This window comes from Pundamilia nyererei, unplaced genomic scaffold, assembly GCF_000239375.1.
Source record: "Pundamilia nyererei isolate P.nyererei 1_Seehausen unplaced genomic scaffold, PunNye1.0 scaffold00116, whole genome shotgun sequence".
Classification (NCBI taxonomy): domain Eukaryota; kingdom Metazoa; phylum Chordata; class Actinopteri; order Cichliformes; family Cichlidae; genus Pundamilia; species Pundamilia nyererei.
In genome coordinates, this window is record NW_005187517.1 from 1,358,899 (window position 1) to 1,380,357 (window position 21,459).

Here is a 21,459-nt window from a genome sequence, read left to right on the forward strand (position 1 = left end):
AGATGCACATCACCTAATATGCTTAATTGGTAGTAGGCTTTCGAGCCTATACAGCTTGGAGTAAGACAACATGCATGAAGAGGATGATGTGGACAAAATACTTATTTGCCTAATAATTCTGCACTCCCTGTATGTAGTTACAGCTCTACTGCTATGAATAGAACTGTTACTGCTGTAAACTTCATTTTGATTATAACAGTTCAGCCAGAAAGCTCACATTTAACTGACAGATTAATGGTGCTTATGTTGGCCTAGGACACGCACAGGAAAAAGATTTTTGATCTCAAGATGTTAAAATAGAAAAGAACAGAATTTAGGTGTCTAGCTTCTGAGCCAATCAGAGGACCATGCAAAAGAAAGACATTAATGAGCGATGCATAAATATTCCCCCTTCCACTGAGGCTGAGGTGGATGCTGAAGGTGATGAAAGGGTTGAAAGAGCAGGTACTGCAGGCATGTCAGAGAGAAAATCTGTAGATAGATAGAAACAGACTACAAGTGTGTGAGGAAGTGCAGCTGGAAGTGCCTGCCTGAGCTATCTATAAGGGCTTCACACTGTTGTTCATATACATTGACATCATGAGAATATGTAGATGTAACAGTGTTTATGTGGTATTATTCCACTTGCCACAAATGTCAGTGTAATGGGGAAACAGCGCGCCCCCCCCCCCTCTCTCGGTGTGGCTGGTTAGGTGAGGCTGGCTGCAGTAATCGCTGCCAGTTTGCCGTAGCCATACGAGAGGTGAGTTGTATTGTTCCACACACGATATAGCTAAGTAGTACAGACACATAAAACATGTTTGATTAGCTGATGGGCACCGAGTGTAATAAGTGCTTAGTGGACACATGTCCAACACCAGTTTTATGTACTTTTCATTTGTTTATTAATGTGTGAAACTATATGCTAAAGCGGAATGCTAATGAGATGTTCTGCCGTAGTGTGCTGTGCGGAGTGGTGTGTGGCGAGCCAGTGCACTGATAATACACCGTTGTTTCCATTCAGGTACATCACTTGTTGTTGCTGTTATTTTATTGTATATTAGAAATTGTAATATGGCTGCAGTAATCGCTGCCAGTCTGCCGTAGCCATACGAGAGTGTGCTGTGCGGAGTGGTGTATGGCGAGCCTGTGCACTGATAATACACCGTTGTTTCCATTCAGGAAATAAAGTGGCAACGATCGATCAGAGACTCCTTGTCTTCTTAAAAACACAACACAACGCAGAGTCAAGGAGTCTGTTTGGGCTGAACTGTTGCAGCGGTATGAAGCAGAAACCGGTTACACAGACACATAAGTACAATATGTCAGGAAGGTGTACCTGCTGACTGATACAGTGCTTGAGCCACTATAAACCCAACAGTGGTTCTCAGGAAACAACTCCTTTTACTTTGAATCTTTAGGTCCTTTGTTACGTTTGTTACTTTGTTATGTTCCCATTTGAAGTTTAAACTTTTGAAATGTTTCATTTTATTTACATTTTTAGTGCATTATTTCTTTCTTTTTGACCCATTCGTGGTAGCTGGGTAATATGAATTTGGAGCTCTCTGAAGAGTGAACAGGCTTCTTTCTGAACAGTTTGGGGTTGACTCAACACTGTACGAGTAAGTCTAAATAACCGAAATGGACACAAATCAAGATAAATGATAAGAGAAAAAATGTTCAATTCATTAAATACAGAACAAACAGGCTGCTGACTGAGCCAACCTCAGCCTCTTAATTGTGGACCTCATCCTTTGTCATTCTCGACACATATCTTGCAAGGCATTTCTCCTAAAATCTCTCTTTAGCATTGCTGTTTCTTGAACATGTGTGCATAAACACAACCTAATGTATTATTATATTTTGTTTTGCTTTGTTCTCCTTTCGTCCCTCTTTTGCAAATGCTGGATTTTGGACTAAACAATTCAATTACCGTAGTTTCCGGGTCATATGCCGCTACTTTTTTCCCACGCTGTGAACACTGCGGCTTATACTGATGTGCGGCTAATGCATATTTTTTTTCTTGCGGCCAAAAACATTTTGCCTGGTAACAGTAGACCAATAAAATTTCTAAGTAGTATATATACGGTATATATTTTTACTGGTTGTTAAGAGACGTTGTAATGTTGTTTGTGCACTGTTCCGTAAAAAAAACATAAGCAACGTAATTTTTGTGTTACTGATACGTACGTATACTTAAAGGTAGCCGTGTAACAGGCGCTGTTCGAAGAAAAAAAAGCATTTGCAGTATGTGTTTTTGTATGTTACCTTAACATTTATGTTACCATGTTTATGTTACCTTACGGATTCAATTAAACGTTAAAAATCCTCACGTGTAATACCTCTGTGTAAATATCTTATATTACAATTGAAACGCATACGGCTTAAAATCCGGTGCGGCCTGTTCAAGTACAAAATTGATTTTCTTTCTAAAATTAGAGCATGCGGCTTTTAATCAGGTGCGCTCTGTAGTCCGGGATTTACGGTAAATGTTATTTATACAGCACCTAATCACACCAACAGTCGCCTCAAGGTGCTTTACGTTGTAAGGTAGAACCTACAATAATACATACAGAGAAAAAAAACAACTATAATATGACCCCCTATGAGCAAGCACAGCGGGAAGGAAAAACTCCCTTTCAAAAGGAAGAAATCTGCCGCGTCCGGTTGGGATGAAAGAAGGAAGACAGGAAAAACAGATTTGTACACACACATACTTCATTTTACAGTTTAATGTAAACACACTGATGGCTGCTTAATTTACCTGGAAATGGAAACACTGAGCTGACAGCCCGACTCCTCCTCCCATCACTTTGACTGAGGCCTGCTCACTCTTCTCCCCTCCACTGCTTGTAGTTTCACATACTATCCTACACAACAGAGTCACAGAACTGTCACAAAGGGAGTATGGTACATAAAAGAACGGTGTACACACAGGTGTGCCCCTGACTTGCCTTGAGGAGACTTCATATCTGCTGTGGATCACATTGCAAGGAACACCTGCCACTGTGACTGAGCCCTGGATGTCTTCGGCTCTCTGACCAAGGTTGGAGCCTGAAATGGTCACCACTGTCCCTCCCTCGACGGGACCGGATACTGGGTCCAGCTGTAACACAAGAGCAAACTGAATATTGTGCATGAACAAAACTGATATGTCTCAGTGGCCAAGTTAGGAGGATAGAAATGAGGGACCAGCGGGGACATAAGGATGTACTCATGGTATGATTGACCCATATGTACTGGTTCCTCAGCTGGAGTTACTATCATTTACTTCTACATCTGATTAGCTCACAGTGAATCCCTGAGCATAGAAAAAGAACTAATGTCACCATAAAGCAAAACAGAGTGACATTGTAATGAATTAAAACTTCTTCTTTTTTTTTAATCTCCTTGTAGTCTTTTGTTATTTCCTGAAGCAAGAATTGTTGCTGGGGGTGGCAGGGCAAAGATAGAGGAAACACGCTCTAAACTTTACCAGTATGCCAGCATGAACTGTGTGAACAGCAGAAGGTGAGCATGCACATATTCGCATGAGCAACATAACAACAACAATAAAACTGGGGCTCATCAGACTGTTGGATATATGTGGGGGGTTTTAACGTCAGTTGTTATCTTGTATATTATTTTGAATGTAAATGGAAGAAATGAAATGATGAGGGTTTGGAGTCCGCTTTAATGCACAGGTGTTGTGAGCAAGCACCTCTCAACATACTGTGAGGAACGTAGATATTTGCCTTTAATGGCATAAAATGATAAGATTATGACACAGTAAATTTGTTTCTCTAGGCATCTGCTGAAGGTGGACATTATCTGTGTGCTCACCTTAAATCTGATTTCAACTTTGATTGTATGATAAAAAATCAAAACATATGAGACACATGTTATTATTCCCCCTCAGCAAATCACAATTTTTCAGTAGTGGAGAGGTCTGCATTTCCGTGTGATCCTGGGAGCCATTGTTTCTGGGGCATTAGCCACTCTTATGGTCTCCCACTGGCAAAACGAGCGATTCGGAAAACACAAATGAAGAGGAAGATTTGCAGCTTCTTGCCCGGAAGCAAGAAAATGGGAACCTTTCCTGGAACCCAGCTTGGGAAGGGGAACTTGAAGGCAAGTGTCTGCTGATCAGGCCTGTGTCCATAGGGCTTAATCAGGCATGCTTGAAAATATAACATAGATCATGCACCTTCCACATCAGGTGGAGGTTCATATATAAGTCATATTTCATGGTGATGAAATATAGGTAATGACTGAAAGAGTGCGGTCATGAATACAAGCAGATAAAATGAGATCAAATGGGCTAAGCCTCAGAGGTAGGGTGAGGAGTTGGAGTAGAGCCATTGCTCCTCCATATCGAAAGCAGCCAGTTTGGGTGGTTTCAGCATCTGGTTTGCATGCCAATGGTCTGGTTCTTCTACAGCGCTTTTCTACTCTACCCGAGCACTCAAAGCTCTTTATATAACTAATTCATTCATCCAATCACTTTTTCTAAGCTGTTAAGTGCTTATTCAGTGGTTACTCTTTTGTGATACACAGTCATATTTACATTATTTGTAAAGTACGAATGATTTGCTTTGGTACCTGGTCAAATTTAAGCTCTCCTCTGTCTGCAGCAAACTCGCAGGCAGCAGCTTCTCCCCCCTCGCTCACATGCATGCGCAAGTGCTGTGCTCAGTCACCTAGTGCCTGAGCTCAGATCATACCAAAATTAGGGGGAATTTATGACTGTGCACTATTTGTTTTGAATATTGTGTGTAGTTTTTGTTTTATACAGTTGTCAATAAGGCATCTAACTATGAAACAAATTACACTCCAAAAGACTCCGGGCTTCTGAAAAAATGACCCAGGCTTAAGCCCAGTAAGCCACCCCCCCGCGCTCCGCCGATGGTTGACTCCAAATCTCCGAACACTATGTCGATCTGAGAAAGCAAGACCAAGACAGCGAGACAAAGACAAGACCAAGACCAAAGTCCGTCGAGACCAAGACAAGATCAAGACCACGTAAAAGTGGTCTCGAGACATCCAACTCTAGAACTGTGTCCATAGAACAGTTCATTCTAAGATCCCCCAGGAAGAACTGGAAAGTGTGGCTGGAAGCCTGGTTAGCCTGTTGCCATCACAATCCAGCTTCAGATAAGTAGAAAACAATGAATTTACATTGTCAGTTATGTTAGTTTTATGTTAAATGAGAGTTAACAATGCCCCATGTGTGACGAAAAACTTTTTGGTTTTCCTTTCAGCCCTACTTAATGAAAGTGAGTAAAGTGTTGGAAAGAAGGTAGAAATATCTTACAAAGTGGATGACTGGTGCTGGGCAGGTGTGCTTGATCTCATCGGTGCAGGAGTCTTGGTACACACAGTGAGAACTGCTGGCCCCACCACACCAAACGCAGCCATACTTGGGGTCAGCTGTGCGACACCGGCTGCAGTCTGACCGCCCCACCGAACAATTGAACAGAGTCACTGAAGCAAGAGAGGGTATAAAGTAAACAGAGAGCACTATAGTAGTAAATATGAAATGAATGCACTATACACAAAACTATTGTACTCTAAACAACAGTTGTCTATAGTGCAACTATGCACAGCTATGCAAACCCACCATACAGATCCTCAGCGCTGTCAATGAGGAAGTTGTTTTTTCTCCTCACATTGATTGTGGTTGGGTACTCCTCCAGCGAGACCGAGTACACATACTGAAACAAGACGAGCAGTCAAAAAGAATAATGTGTACAAGGTCGTGTGATGCAAACCATGTGTACAGCTGTTATAGCGTACGTCCAGTTATCTGGTTGAGAGCTAATGAAGCTCACTGATGCAAAAACAGGCTTCGTTCAGCACATGTCCCTCGTTTATTGGTGTAACATAGGACTAGTTGTAATGTTGGCTGTGCTAAACAGGTTATCATTAATAAATAAGTATTTATAAATCATCATTTAAAGGCAGCTTTTTATTGAAACTGGTGTACAAACACACACAGGACGTTTACTGAGTTACACTGAGACAGACAATCAGAGTAGTTATCAGTCTTTCAGACTTGCAGTAATCTGACCTGATGCGGTTGGCAGGTGATAAAGAAGACTGATGGCTTTGCAGTATCCGGCTGCACTGAGGCATCCACTACCACTGACTTATTCTCAATGTCCAGTACACACTCGTAGTTTAAATCTTCATCCTGAATGTACAGAGTGGACCCACAAATACATTCCAAAATAAACACATTATTAACTTATATATCCTGGTATCAACACAAAAGAGTTTCTAAAAGTGTTTTTGACTGACAAAGTGAAACAAATCTCAATTTTAAAATATGTAACAGAGAATATATGTTGAGATTTAAGGATGAGACAAACCTGAAACAGGTTTAGGTATTGTCCCACCAGAGTGATCTTCCGCTCAACATTGACAGGGAGAAGAGGAGAATCCTGAACTTTCTCCACACATGGGCATTCCTGAGGATACGGCAAAATCATTTACACATACAGACAATACAGCCATTTATAGACCTGCACATGCATCCTGCCCTCAACGTTTAATGTTACGCAGGCACCTGCTCATTTCTTTTTCTTTCACTGAACATCTATAAGAACTAAAATCTTCAGGGTTAATAAAATCCTAATTAATCCTCCAGCTCTGGACATTTTTGTTTGTTTGTTTATTTTTTAAAAGTTCATATTTTTTACTCTGATTTGGACAAATTTGATATAGGCAATGGGTAAAAGGTAGTTTGGGACAAGCCACATTCTACTTCCATCCACCAAACTAAGAACAACCCCACTAAACTGTCCATTTAAAAAATAAGATGGTGCCCTTACTATAGATGTATATTATGTATAAGAATTCTTCTGTTCATCTTTGAAATACAAGCTGTCAAAGAAAAGTAAATCCCATAAAAAACGTTGCTGTCCTAGAAAAAATGCAAACAAAATATAAAACTAAGAGAAACATAAAGACGATAACCAACACAAAGACATGTCCCACAATGTAGCATAAGATGTATGAGTAAAGCACAGGGACGGACGCTTAGCTTGTAGCACTGTAATATCATGCTAGTGCTCAACATGTTAACAGCTATGATATGATGATAGACAATCCACTGAACCTCAAAAGAAATTCCAGTAATGTCAGTCATTGCTGGTTTGGCACCTTTTGCAAACCACCTAGAGTAAAGCTTTAAACCTAAACTTGGGGTGGCTGTAGCTCAGGCGGTAGAGCAGGTCACCTACTAACTGGAAGGTTGGTAGTTCGATCCTAGTCTGTTAGGAAGAACTTAGAAAAAAGTGCTTGTGCGAATGGGTGAATGCACAAGTTGCGTACTCAAGATGGAGTAGAAAAGCACTATATAAGAACTATTTGCTTACCTAGCCTTATTAAAGGGTATTTTTGGTAGATGCAATTTGAGTTTTTTGTTTTTTGTATTTATTTATACACACACACACACACACACACACACACACACACACACACACACACACACACACACACACCTTTCTAACCAAGCTAGGTACAGTTGGCTGACAGCTCTTTCTTCAAAATCTCCTTTTGGTAGTAAAAATGCTAATATTGAGGCTTTAATAGACAGAAATCAGTGAGTACGAGCAACTTAAGCTGTCTGTTCAGCTAAGCAAACTGCCAGATACGTGTAGCTTCACAGTGCATGGCACTGATTTTTTTTCACCCGTCAACAGGAGACAAATAAGCCTATTCCCCTAAATGTATATTTAGGGGATTTAAGTGGTTCCTCTTGGTGACTTGTGACAGTAGTTCTTTTTCTGGCTTTGGCACTCACCAGAAAATAAGAGTCAATTGTAGAATCAGATTGGGAGTTCTCTCCAGAATCAAAGCTGAGGTCAATATCTGTTTCAGGTGATTGTGTCAATACAAATGTCGGAATGACAGATGAACTTGTTGAGACCACCTCACTCTCTGGGTTCGTCGACCTGTTCAGCCACAGTGGTGAGTCATTCTCTTGAGTTTTGGAATCTCTTGGGTCTGATAAAAGGGTTACTTTGCTGGAAGCGCTCATGCTCATTTCAGAGGAAGATCCACCAGATGGTTCAAAAGAATGAGAGTCTGTTTGGTGACTAGTGCTGCTGGGTAATGGAGTGACTGTGTGTCTTTGTGTGATATTTAAGCTATCAGTGAGCTGATCCTTTGAAAAACCTCTGGTAGGTTCATCAGTACCCTTTGTTGTTCTTCCCACATCGAAGAAGCCAATGGTGGTGACCTCAGTGTGCTCCGTAGAGGTCCTGACAGAGGGAGAAGTTGTAGGGAGGCCAATAGGTGTGATGGATTCAGCATTGGGGGTTGTTGGTGGCATTACTTTGATTGTAGTGGTGGGGACAGCTGTAGTGGTGGGAGCAGATGTCTTTGTGGGTGGTGGCTGTGTTGTTGCAGTAGTTGTTGTTGTAGCAGTCGGGACAGTAGGAGGTGGAGGGGTCAGTTTTCTGCTGGGTGTTGGTGTGGTGGGGGTTGGAGGTTTGAACTTGACGATGAGGAAACACAAGTGAATAAGCAAAGGGGGGAGGGGGAGGAGAAGGGAAAAGAAGCATGGGGAAGACAAATTAGGATAAAACAGAAGGTGAACGCAAAAAAACATTAAGGAGTAACTTATGAGTAACATAAAAACATTCATGGTAAAACAAAAAATAGAACAGGGACAGTAAACAAAAAAATAAACAGAACTACAACAAACAACAGAAAATGCATGCAAAAATTGGTATGTGTGGTGCGAAAAGCAGTATGATAAATGCTCATAAAACAAACAACACTCTTAGGCTATCCGTTTCCCCTTATAGAATCTATATGCACAGCACAGTTAAAAGCCCTCTCTGTGTCGTGCAGACTCACATTTTGGTTGTAGATAGTCACTCCTTCGGTGCAGACATGTTTATGTGTGCAGACATGCTGGTGGATACACCAGTTACACCCCCAACGACTGCTGATACACCCTTGGCATCTGGGAGAGAACACAGCAATGTTAAAAAAACATGATCGCAATCTCTGAAAGGGCTGTTACGACAACAATCAGACTCTTTCACACAACCCAACGCTACATTACACTTACTATACAAACAAAGAAAATAATCATTGTAACTGAAACATTTAAAGATTATTATGAATTTTTACAAGCAAATCCTATGGAAATATCGGGTTAGGGCTATTTCTGTGACCGTGCAGACTTCACTGAAAAATTTCTGTTACAATGCACCAACTAAACAAGTGGCCCAGGTGGTGGACTTCAAAGAAGTATACCAGGAATAGCTACTTAGCCATAGTGTGTCCAGTTGTCCATGTCCGTATCCACAACAGGGTTAATTAAGCCAAAGTGCTAACAATTGAGACTCAGACACCTAATGTGCAAACAAGCTGGAAACACCTTACTAGCATCTAATGCATTTCGCCAAATTAGATTTAATAATGTGAGTGTGTGTACGCATGTGTCTTGGTTAGAGAGGTACTCACGGCCTGCGTCCAGACAGCTGCTGCACCAAGCTGCAGTTGTAGAAGGTGAATTCTGTCTCTGCTACCGTGACATTTATGAAGCGCAGCGATAAGGTAACCATTACAAACTCTGCAACAAGTAAGCCAGGACACGTTAGCTTCAAGTTGACTGATCAACAAATCAAAAATGTGCACGGAGTAACTACATACAAATTCTTTGAAATTCTCAGTGAGCGACTGGAGGACACTATTTGAGGGCAGCCTCAACTTTGCTTTTACAAAGAGAATAGTAAGTAAAACCTGAATATATGTCATGTATCTTTGTCATCTGACACTAGCTATTGTTTGCACTTTAGAAGGAAGTAGCTTTCACATTGCCACTTAGAAACAAATACATGCAAGTTGTGAATCAGTCCAAAAACACTCCAGCCACTATTTACATGAGTTACATGAGTGGATGCAACACCCACCATCTCCATGGCTAATGGGGGGCAGACTGCTGGCATCAGGGGTGGAACATATCACACCAGCAGTAGTGAGCAAGGCCGGTGTTTCTGTATACTGGAAGAAGCAAGAATAGGCCTCGCCTTGTTTTAGACTGGGTAGGCCTTCTACTGACACTGTAATCTACATAGGAAAGGACAGTATGAAGAAAGAAAGGAGGAAAAGAGACAAAGAGGGCATTTCATTAAAGTAAATGGTTACTTTTTAACTCTACCCACTGAGGGTTTAATTCAAGAACTGGAAACAACAACGTAATCTTGTGCTTCGATCTGCTGCCCCTTTCCCCCTGTATTACATCAGTTTCCTCTCCACGGCTGATATTGTAGAGGCTGAGGTGCTGGATACTGAGACACTGCTGTGTCTGGTTGAAACTCCACAACCAGTGACCCTGCTCAGATCCTCGCTGGCACTCCCACCGCTGACCACAGCTGAATAATGTTACATGTAAGAAAATCGAATAAGATCAGAAAAGAGAATCATGGCCACAGTAAAGATGCATTTACATCTCCCTATATCTTAAAGGAAAATTTATATGATAATAATAATAATACATTTCTTACCGTCCCTCCAGGACACACCAGCCACAATAGGGGTCTCTGGCAGACAGACAGGACTGACAGTCTAAGTGATCCCCACATTCTGCCACTGGACGTTTCTCTACCTGAAATGCAGAAAGAAAGAAGAAATAAGGCTAAACTAGTGAAGTGATTAAAGTAGATAACAATGGCACTAATGTCCTATGAATCCTATGAAGTCTTTAAAGTGAACCAATCTTTTTTTATATATAAAATCTTCAGCTTCAAATAAAGCAAAAATTGTTTATATTTGAAAATGGATAATCATGAGTAAGTCAATAATCTTGTGGTAAAATGTGAATGCTTTTTATAGGCATATGGCTTTACAAAGACTTTAACTTGCATCAGAGTCCCTGGGAACTCATCAAACTGGCAACCACAATGTAATAACTTGGACTTGATAATTGGTTTATTGCATTACTGTGGCAAATACTGAAGAGGTTGTCTTTGGTTTTTAATGTGATAATTGCTTTGCTTTAGTGAAAATGGAAATAAAGACAAATTATGGCAAAATGACATAAAAACAATTCTTAAATATTTAGTTAGCTATACATGTAATCTTTAGCTAGCTAGTTTGAATGTCATATGATTGTTGGGTTTTTTTTCTCTGTATCTATGAAGCGCCTTGAGGCGACTTATGTTGTGATTTGGCGCTATATAAATAAAATTGAATTGAATTGAATTGAATATTTGTTTCAACTTGTAATGACAGTTTTATTGTGTTTATATTTCCTTTTTATTCACATCAGACTACTAAAGATGGCTAAGTTGCTCATTACAAAATAAATCTGCCATACTTACCGACACGTACGAAGCGAGATATTTAATCTCTAGCGCTCTAATCTTAGCTTCACATTTAACTATGTTTGTCTCAGTAACTATAATAACAGTGTTATGGCCCTTTGTGTGTCCTGTTTCTTCAAGCCAGACCAATATGAGTCAGTAGCTAGCTCGGCTGACTAGCTAACAAATATTTACACTGGCTGCTCGCCTACAAACATCTACTGGACATTTAATTGAGTTCAATCCACTTTCAGTTTTATTTATATAGCAACAAATCACAACAACAGCTGCTTCAAAGCACTTTATATTGTAAGTTAATGACCCTACAATAATACAGCTAAACTTAATCTAACTAGAAATTCAAGCACTAAAGATAGGTAACAAAAAGTAATACTATTTATTGACGCAAGGCTGATGCTGTACTGTGTGTTTTTATTTATGTACTTTTTTAACTTAATGCAGGAAAAGAAGCTTGGATTTAGGAATGCTAATGCTATCTTTGTCACACATTACTATGAAAAAGAAACTTTAGGAAGTAGGAGCTCTCCTATTTACATATTGTCTTTTATCCCTTTTATTGTTGGCATTGGTTAACCACATAATTTTTTTTCTAACTACCATAAACTGAACTTCACTTTTCGCATGCAAATATACCAGCAGTCTCTTGACAAATGCGATGTATATGAGGAAACTGGAACTGCCTCACATGTGTATGCTAAATGTAACTTCTGCTGCGCTACATTCAGGTGCTCCGTGGTGTCGGACTGACACAATCAGTTTTGTGTATAGACTTGCAGTTTCCCCAAGTCCATTTATCAGCATCTATAGCTACCCACACACACTCTGTAGGGAGTGTGCCAACACAATGGAGGCCACTTTCTCTGATCAATACCATTGTTAAAAGCGACTTTACACCTCCTGCAGACTGTTGTACAACTCACAGTGGGGTTAGTGACCTTTGACCTCAACAGCCAGCTGGCCTCAGTGTTTTCTTTTACTCTTTGGCTTATATTCTGTTATCCTCTTTTATTAGTGAGAGAGAAACAGCTTGAGGAAGACGCAAAGCCTGAAAAACTCTGACAAACAATAAATAGTGTTGACGATGGATTACAATCCATGTTCAGTCTTGTGTATGGAGACATCTGGTTGAGTGGTTGAATGGGGATACTCAGTCAAAAAAAAAAAACAAACCCTGCAGCTGTTGAATATTTGGACTTAAAATATGGGAAACCTAAAACTATCCTAAAGTGTTTATAATTCATTGTAAACTTACCGTGGTTTTGGTCATGATGTAGATATGTCCTCCATTCTGATCCAACAAAAGGTCACTGTTAATGGGAGAGTAGGGGTGGATCGTTGTGTTGTCGTATACCTCCACAGTGCCATCTCGGCCAAGATAAACCTGGACGTTTATAGCAGAAAAGCACAAGACATAGAATTCGTGGTATACATGACGTAGCAAATATCAGTCCAACTCAATTTGAATTTCCAGGACAGAAAGGATGAGCGTGATCTATTCCCCTCACTGCAGGACTAAACTGAGACAGGCAAAAAAATAAAAGACAAACGAATACCTTCTTCAGCGTACAACTCAAACACAAATCAAATCAGACTTGCAAAGGAGCGCAGTAGAAGTGGGCATGAATGTGATTATCACACAGTCAAATCTAATATGAAGTACAGGAAGACACCTCTGGCTTAAGCAATTCCCAGGCATTCAAACTCTCATGTTACTTCATGTTAATGAGATCACTGTGGACAGAATGGAGAATCAGTTATCCCATTAAGAGGATGCACTCAACACATAATGGCATGGGAAGCTGCTTTGTAATGCTCTGTGACTTTGGAACATTAAAGAGATGTGTCCATCATAGAAACTTTTTTTAAGCTGAAAATGGCAGGCCATCTCCTGGAAACAGCTAGCTATGAGCAACAACCTGACTCTAGCCTACTGCTCCTTAACAGTAAATCAATATTCCACCATTATTTGTCATTTTACTATTGCTGGGATTAAAAAAACCCACTTCCAGGATAGCGACCAACACCATCCCGTTTTGACTTTTATTTTGAAACTTCTGACATAAACCAATTCAGGAACACCACTGCTCTTCCACTTGCTCATTCAAAACAAGGAAGTTAACCATCAAGACGTCCAGGTGACTTGTATCTCCACCACGCTAATGCTTCTTTAAGGTATTAAGTGGCAATCATCAGGCCTGAAAAACAAAGCCAATACTTAATTGCCCAGAGCAGCATCTAATGCGCACTGAAGGCTGTCTCTGAAAGCAAGTCAATCTCCAAAGAGCTCCATGTTAAAATATCCAACATCCATCTTTAAAGTGTCTATACCTAATTTTCCCCCTTCTGACACCAATAAGGGAGATGTTTTTTCGTAATCACTCACCCATTTGTTAATACTTAAAATTAGGGCTATGTAGCCAACACCTGTCTGATGGGACTCACTTATCTCAGCTATTTCGTTCACTGAACTGGACCTTTTGACCGTGTTTGTGGTGGATCGTTATTAATGGAATTATCTGACAAATATCACGGCCCTCTGTGTGATGCAACCTTTCCAAGATGCTTTGGCTCCACTTTAGTGAAATTCTAGTCTTTTAGCACCAATTAATAGGTGTCTGTGTCTGTCTATTGCAGTAGACAGCTGTAGTCAGCCCTCAAAAATATGTTCACTTGTGGCTCTAAAAACCAAGCCAGCAAAGAAATCACAGACACTGTTTCTTAAAAATGTCATTATTCATTCAGAATTATACATCCACTAGCCCATCGTCTTCATAAGATGTTTGTACAGTGAGTCCTTTCCTAATTCTGCGACAAGTTTTTATACCCTGAGACTGTTATTTACTCATTCAGCAACACAATCCTTATAAATTGTCTGAAAGGAGAGACTATAAGCCAAATTAAGCACCAACTGTCAGCAGAATTTAAAGAATTCTGAATCTACAGTCATGAAAAAAAATGTACCCACTCTTCACACACCTATAACTTAATAACAAATAATCTAGTCTTAAAATTAAATGAAAAACCCCGAAGAAGCCTTAGGTGAGAGGTGAAATCTATTTAAGAAATTGATACAAGTCCATTGACCTTTTTTACACGCTCCTTAGACAATCTGTTTGGACAACAACACGTATTATTATTTTTAAAAAGTGTTGTTTGACAACCTAAGCACAACTTTACTCCTTCTGTAGGAAATAAGAGAGTAAGTAGCAGGCAGGTGCTCCTAATCAAATGCACATTAATGAATCATTAGCAAGTGTGAGCATCTCAATAAAAGCAGAGGTTTCAGCAGTTTTCCTGTCTGAAGAATTTATGTGTGTGGGTAACAAACTGCTAAGGAGAAAAGACATTGACGATGATCTTAGAGAAGCAATTGTTGCTCCCATCAATGTGGGAAGGGTCATAAGGTCCTTTACAGACAAAGGCCAGATTGTTCATTGCTCAGGCAAACTGCAAGGTGCCAGAGAGCTTCATCTCAGACTATACAGGTAAATGTTGAAGTTCTTAACAGCATAATTAAAAAACTGAACAAATATGGCTTATTTGGAAGAATTGCCGCGAGAAAGCCTCTTCTCTCTAAAAAGAACACGATAGCACAGCGTAGATTAGATTTGCAAAGTTGCAAATTTTATAAACAGAATAAATATAATTACAACCTGCGTGGATGAAAAGTACTGTACTTCCTGCACTCGAGTTCCTACATGTTCAGTGTGGTTTTTGTACCAGTTAAACAAGGAAGCAGTAAGATGGTCGTTGTTATGTTTTCCATTTTATGCTTCCATCCATAATGCTCGCGTAAGCCAAACAACCTCCAGCTCTAGCTCCACAGTTAATGTACCAATGTAAGAGCAGTATCGATTGTTTTATTGAAACCTTGGTGTGAAAACAAATATGCGCAGTTAGGCAAATGCAGAAATGGTCTTTTAATTCCAACAAAGCAACGCAGGTAAAGCCTGCTGACTACAACCACAAAAATCAAGTCAGTTACACCAATTACAGACCATCAACATATTACTGCAGTATTACATTTAAAGTGGGTCACCAGTTGTCAACCTATTTCCTCTGAAACACAAACACGCGCTCAAATGGAGTCCCATATCTGGATGCTGTGGAATTTGTCCTGCTGTGATACGCTAATCCTGTTACAATAGCTTTTTTCAGATGACTACGTTGAGTGCAGCTTTGATCTGCTACCTAAAAGTACTAAGTCTGGCTCTGTGTCTCACTCTCTCTAGTTGACACAAGAACACACACACACAAACAGAGCAAAACAGGTTGTGTCTACAATCCTCTTATCTTGATCCCTTCATGTAACTATCACATCTATGCAGATGTTGTTCAGAAGGTAGAAGCATTCTCTTTTCTTGTTTTGTTTTGTTTTGTACAGAAGAGCTGAGAACATCACTTAGACTTTGATAAAAAGTCTAAGTGATGTTAGAAATCTACTCTGGGCGAAACTTTCCAACAAAAACCCCCCCAAAATAAGACCCTGTCTCCAACATGTTGCAGTGTGCAGAAGAAAAAGCAAACCCGTTAAGCGTGGGATCACAAAGGTATGCTAGCCTGTGTTTGTTGGAACACTGTGAATGCTGGAATGATAGGAATCTTCCAGGCCGGAGTCACACAGTGATGTAGAAGTATATTGGAACTGGCGTGGACTTGGATTAAATATCTTTGAAATTGGATTTGTGTGTTTCAGGGTGTTTTATGTGGTGTAAGGTGTGTTTTGCTGAGATGTGAATCATAGACAAGTTAGAGCACAAAGGCAGGCCTGCGTGGACACAGATCCAGTTAATCCCTGACACTTATGTGAGCGCGATGAATGAAAAATTAGACCACCGGGTTAATAAGAAACTGGTAGAAATATTTCCATGAGTCAGGGGTTTCTCCCTGCCTCCCACTCTGCGCACCAGGGGAGGCTCTCCAAGGTCACACAGAAACAAAAACTAAAAGTCTGAGCTACCTTGTGAAGGGTCCCTTTGGAGTCTCCCAGGAATGCGATGCTATGTCCATCCCTGACACTGACTGCCACGGCGGTGAGACGGGCAGATGAGGTGTGCCATGCAGGTTTAGCTTTCAGCGGTTCCCTGTTTGCCATTGGACTTGGGGTGTGGTCGGAGCCGCAGGGATATGCCTTCAGGGTATTCTAAAACATGTGACGGGATAGAGAGTTTGTCTTGCTGGTTCATCTTCAAATAAACACAACAGAGACTTTTATTGCTACAATTTCAAGCTACATTTAAATTTTTATATCACATTTCAAATACAGCTATTATTTTTCCCTTGTTGTTTTAAGTCATGCCAAACATCTAAAGCTTTAGAGCAAATAAGTTTATATTCCCACTGTTGCCTCAGAGCCTCTGAATCCTCTTAATACATCGTAAGAGGATTGCACCATAGATTAAAGCAGACTTATTCAGAGACATGGTCTCTCCTTTCCTTTGGCTTTGCAAAGCAACCACTCCAAATTCCGCTTTTCCACTAAGTCTCCAAGCTCTGCTTCTAGATAATTGGCCCTGGAGGAGGAGGAGGAGGACGAGGAGGAGTGGGTAGAATGAGAGATCTTTTTTTAGTTTGCTCAGTTTGTTTATTAAGAAAATAATGATAACGTTTCATCATTGCTAGGAGGGGAACTTCATGATTTAATACAACTTTATCTTCCCCATTCATCTATTTCCTTACTTTCATTTCCTCCTCTTTTGCACTATATTCCACAGGCTTTCTCTTCACGTCTCTGTTTCTTCCCCTCTCTCCCTCTCTATTTTCTTCTGCCCGTGGCTTTCAAAAGAAGACTCGTCCTTCCTTGTCAGAGCTCATTAAGCAGTTTCACATATGATTCAGGGGTAGTTTGGTTTATTGATCCCTAACGATCCCATTAAATGCTTCTGTGGGCTGGCAGGACCTGAGCAGTTTGCAGGGCAGTGGAGAGGGTCTCTGAATGGCTGCAGCTGGGCAGAGCTACTCCTGGGGCTTTAGAGACCTTAGGGTTTTTTTTAACAAGGACCTCATTACTTCACTTTCATCCATCCATTATATGTAGTCACTACTTCTTCTTGTTACTACACTTAATCTTACCAGTCCTGTCATTCTTCGTTACATGGTTGTATCTGTTTTGGCTTCCGCTGAACACTTACATCAAATTAGTCGATATAGCTGAGGTATGGGTCGACATCAGGGAATAAGTCCTTATGATAGAGAGTTTTAATGTATCTACTGTGAGGCTTTCCTGCTATAACTAGCACAAAGCATTAAGGATGTTCTCTCTCAGCAATCTGAAAGGTTCACATGAGCATGCAAAGGCTCAAAAAAAATATTTGTTTTCACGGGAAAGATCGACATCAAAAGCAGGTCAGCGCTTAATCCCCAAAACATTTACTCCTGTATTCTTACCACGGGCAGGTTGGCACAGCTGGACTTGACCTCATATTCTATGTAGGCCTCTCCTGTTCCCTCCCCCCGCCCATCTTTGGTGTAGCAGAGGTCACGGGTTGAGTTGATGTATCTGTCCAGCTCGTGTAGAGAGAAAATGCATAGAGCTGACTCATGTGAGGGATTGTCGTTTGTGGGGCTGGTGCTGGTGGAAAAGACTCCTAGCAGATCCTCACCCTGCAGACCCGGCCCGTGTCCCACCTGTTCCAACAAAGGCACAGAAAAAGGGTCAGCGTAACCCTGATGAACACTTATTCTTCAGCATACTTGTCACACTTACATGTTTCAGATCATCAAAATAATTTTAATATTAGACAAAGTTAACTGAAGGAAATACAAAGCACAATTTTAAATGTTGATTCTAGTTATTTAAGGGAAATAAATGGGGGCCACCAAAAATATTGGGGTGGCAATTCTATCACTAATAAATAAAATGGTTAAAATAAAATGGTTGTGATGCAATGTGAAGAACCAACAAGATATCAGGCACAAGTGTTCATAATGTTTTGACTCAATACCTGGGCTGCCTGGAGCAGATTGTAACTCCTAGGTGAATGGGACTGTGATAGGCAGACAAGAGGAATTTCCACATACGAATAGTAGGAAGTGTCTTCCATGCACACTCTGGCGACATATGTCCGGTAGTCCCTTGATGGTGACTTGATGTCACGGCGGTAAAATAAGAAGTACACGTACGTGCCCCGTGTGAACGCTGTCACAAAATGATGATCATACTCCGAAAGACGCCCAGCCACAGCTAGTTTAGCTGTCTCTTCATAGGAAAAGATGGGTTTTAATGAAAGGTGGCGTGTGGAGATGGGTGGGTGGCTGGCGGTATAGCCCCGACCAACATACATCACAGTTCTCTCTCCGCCACTTGGCCGCACTACCAAACCAACTGTTGACACTGATGGATCATTGGCTGCAACATACTGGGTATCCACAGGCCTCTCGGTAGAGAACAAAACCTCTCTGACTGACCTCAGGCTACGTTTCTGGCAGGTGCCCTGGTGCACGCTGCCACATGTGATCAACTCCAATGCTTTAGGATCCACCAGCAGTAATTTGTTGTGATTACTGGTTCTTCTGGCTTGGGGACAATTTGTGTCAGTGACTGGGGGCAGGCATTCTTTGCTGTCGATTACAGGTCCAGTGCTCTCTTCTTGCTCCAACCGCAGTCCATCTAAGCCATCCAGTTGGAAAAGGTGGTCCCTGGCCCCCACGTACACAGTCCCCGCAGAGGGGTCGGGGTGGAGCACCAGGTGCTGGAACTCAGTGTCATTACGGGAAAAACGGGGGTAGGAATGACCATAGACAGTGGCAAAAATGGTGAGGATGAACAGTAAGACCAGGGTGGAGTTCCCATGTAGCATGGCAAACACTCTGAGGATGGGAAAAAAGGGTTAAAGGCTTGCACTAGCGGATATTTAAGATTGAACATCAGCATTTAATAAGGCTAAAAGCTGCTTCCATATAGCTAAGGAAAGTGCAACTTAAGAGTTTTATAGAGCTTAGGTTTAACATCAGAAATATTACGTGTTGAAAACCTCTTAAGAATTTAAGCTAGCAAGAAAATGCTCTTTTTTCTAACTAATGCTGATTATTCCAAGCATGCACACAGTTTAACTAAATGCCTTCAAGTAATATCCTGTACCTTTCTTATGACAGTTGCCGAACATGACCAAAGCCAACACCAAACGGACCCACTAGCAGGTATTATGTCTGAAACAGGATATTCCTCTTTGCCACACTAACAGAAATGGGCTCTGTATTATTATGTGTCATTCCCCCTATTTATACCATTACCTGTATACATTTATATAAAGCTAGAACAGCAAATGAACTATTTATTTATCTTTGAGTGATATCTGCCCAACTGAAATTTGTATGAACAAATTGATTTGGGTCCACTGGGTGCAGACAGGTTATTAACATCTGACAGCACATTTTTGGTTTTAGCCTTTTTAAAATGGTGCTTTGTTCAGAAAAATGGGATCTCACCATTTATGTTCTCTGTTCAGCTGAAGAAATTCTTCACCTTATCATCCAGAATTATATCCCCATCCTTTCATCTGTCTGAACAGCAGCAACACATGGGATATCCAATCTGCACACAAAGCAGGAAAAGAATGGCAAATTCATGACATACAGAAGCAAGATTTAAGGTGACTCTTATTCCCCCTCTTGAAAATGTCATAGCACCAGCGTGTAAGATTACTTGCATAGCGTTTAACTCTGTCGCTGTGCAGAGTGCATTTAATGGAATCGAAACGCCAGCAGCCACAGTATCCCTTACCATTGGAAACATTCAAAACAACTCCTATCATTTCCCATTTCCACAGCCATCACTCAACACCTCTGAGGAAAGTGGTGTATGGACACTGAGAGCTTTCACATTACAGATAAAACTCCTTCAATTATTGAACAGGTTCCCCAGACCTTTCACTGACCCTGGAAAGGGTCATATAGAATTAAACAACTCCTCTGTACAATAGTGCCTCTTTCCACCTTTTTTTTTTATCCTAAAGGGAGAGTTTATGTTCATGATAGCCACTATAAACACATCTAGTCTTAACAAAACATCAATAATTTGAAGCCTCGTAACAAAAAAAAAATTTAAACACTAAAAATGTATAGATTCTAATACACAAGTATAAGCCCTAAACCAGGGATATGAAGAATACTGAAACTGAGCACTGGCAAGTATTACTTCTGGCCAAACACACAGCATAATGACAGACTCTGAAAAATACGAGTATGATATTAAAAAAAATGCAATTTTGTGCAGCATTACCTTGAAGTGCAAATAGATTTCTAAGAGATTAGACATGCAGTGCCATCTCACCTAACTGTCTACCCCCTGGGGCTGCAATCAGGACAAAGACAAGGGAGGTGGGAGGGGAGGGGAATCTCTGGGAATGGGTGTGGATCTGTGCGCATCTCTGCATAACCAGGGGCCATCCAGGAGCAGGTGCGTGTGTGTGGTAAGTGAGTGAGTGTGTCTCAAGGCCTCCTCTTTACTTATTCATGAGCAGAATAAGAAGTATTATAAGGAATAACCTCCACGCCCACTGTCAAAGGATTTGCGTCCGGTTTATGATGCACTATACACTAATACTATACACTGTGTGTGAGAAGCCAACGAGTACACTCTATTAAACAGGGCTCAAAATCGTACAGACATGGGAGGAATAGTCTTCATGAAATATGCATATAAAACAAACAAATTCTCATGTTTTATTGATTCACACTGCCTACAGCCCTCACATCCATGTTGTTTTCAATCAGGTAAGCAGCAATCCTAAAAGTAAAAGGCAATGTGACCAATGGGCGACGTCAGGAGTCCAACAGTTTTTGGCTACTGAATGAATGGTTCTCAAATAGAACTGTCCAGTATGACCAGTGTCACTGTTTGGTGTTCATGCATGTGACGGATTTTCTCAAACATCTGAAACAGAAACTACAAGAAACTGTGGATCATTTTCCCAAATCATCTGTGTTGTCATAACCTCACACACATCTTGCAAAATGAAATACCGCACTTGAAACTATGATCGCGTCCACTGAAACAACACGCATTGCTATCATATGCTTACATAAACACTGACGTGATGCATTCAAAACACTTCCATCAAAAGTGTTCATGTATGTTTTGGCTTCGTGAGACCATGTTACAAATGGAAGCGCATTTCCTTTTTTAATTTAATGGTGAAGTGTAATGTTTTTTTTT

General features: G+C 40.7%; 1 protein-coding gene across 3 annotated transcripts in view; it reads right to left on the reverse strand.

The window, feature by feature from the left end:
- Positions 1-21,459, reverse strand: part of plxnb1a (plexin b1a) — a 79,097-nt gene that overhangs the window by 19,400 nt on the left and 38,238 nt on the right. Inside the window, exons 2-18 of one of the 3 annotated variants that reach the window (XM_005742043.2) lie at positions 19,768-19,836; positions 18,248-19,112; positions 17,691-17,930; positions 16,264-16,446; positions 12,556-12,684; positions 10,485-10,585; positions 10,220-10,352; positions 9,891-10,047; positions 9,442-9,550; positions 8,827-8,935; positions 7,766-8,461; positions 6,330-6,428; positions 6,029-6,151; positions 5,579-5,672; positions 5,273-5,442; positions 2,934-3,085; positions 2,744-2,849 (exon numbers count right to left, since the gene is read on the reverse strand). In XM_005742043.2, the coding sequence (XP_005742100.1) occupies positions 2,744-2,849; positions 2,934-3,085; positions 5,273-5,442; positions 5,579-5,672; positions 6,029-6,151; positions 6,330-6,428; positions 7,766-8,461; positions 8,827-8,935; positions 9,442-9,550; positions 9,891-10,047; positions 10,220-10,352; positions 10,485-10,585; positions 12,556-12,684; positions 16,264-16,446; positions 17,691-17,930; positions 18,248-19,112; positions 19,768-19,775 (3,474 nt within the window). In that variant the 5' untranslated portion in view covers positions 19,776-19,836. Of the gene's footprint in view, positions 1-2,743; positions 2,850-2,933; positions 3,086-5,272; positions 5,443-5,578; positions 5,673-6,028; positions 6,152-6,329; positions 6,429-7,765; positions 8,462-8,826; positions 8,936-9,441; positions 9,551-9,890; positions 10,048-10,219; positions 10,353-10,484; positions 10,586-12,555; positions 12,685-16,263; positions 16,447-17,690; positions 17,931-18,247; positions 19,113-19,730; positions 19,837-21,459 lie in introns of all 3 variants that reach the window. The other 2 variants (XM_013913135.1, XM_013913136.1) reach the window with 2 other exon arrangements.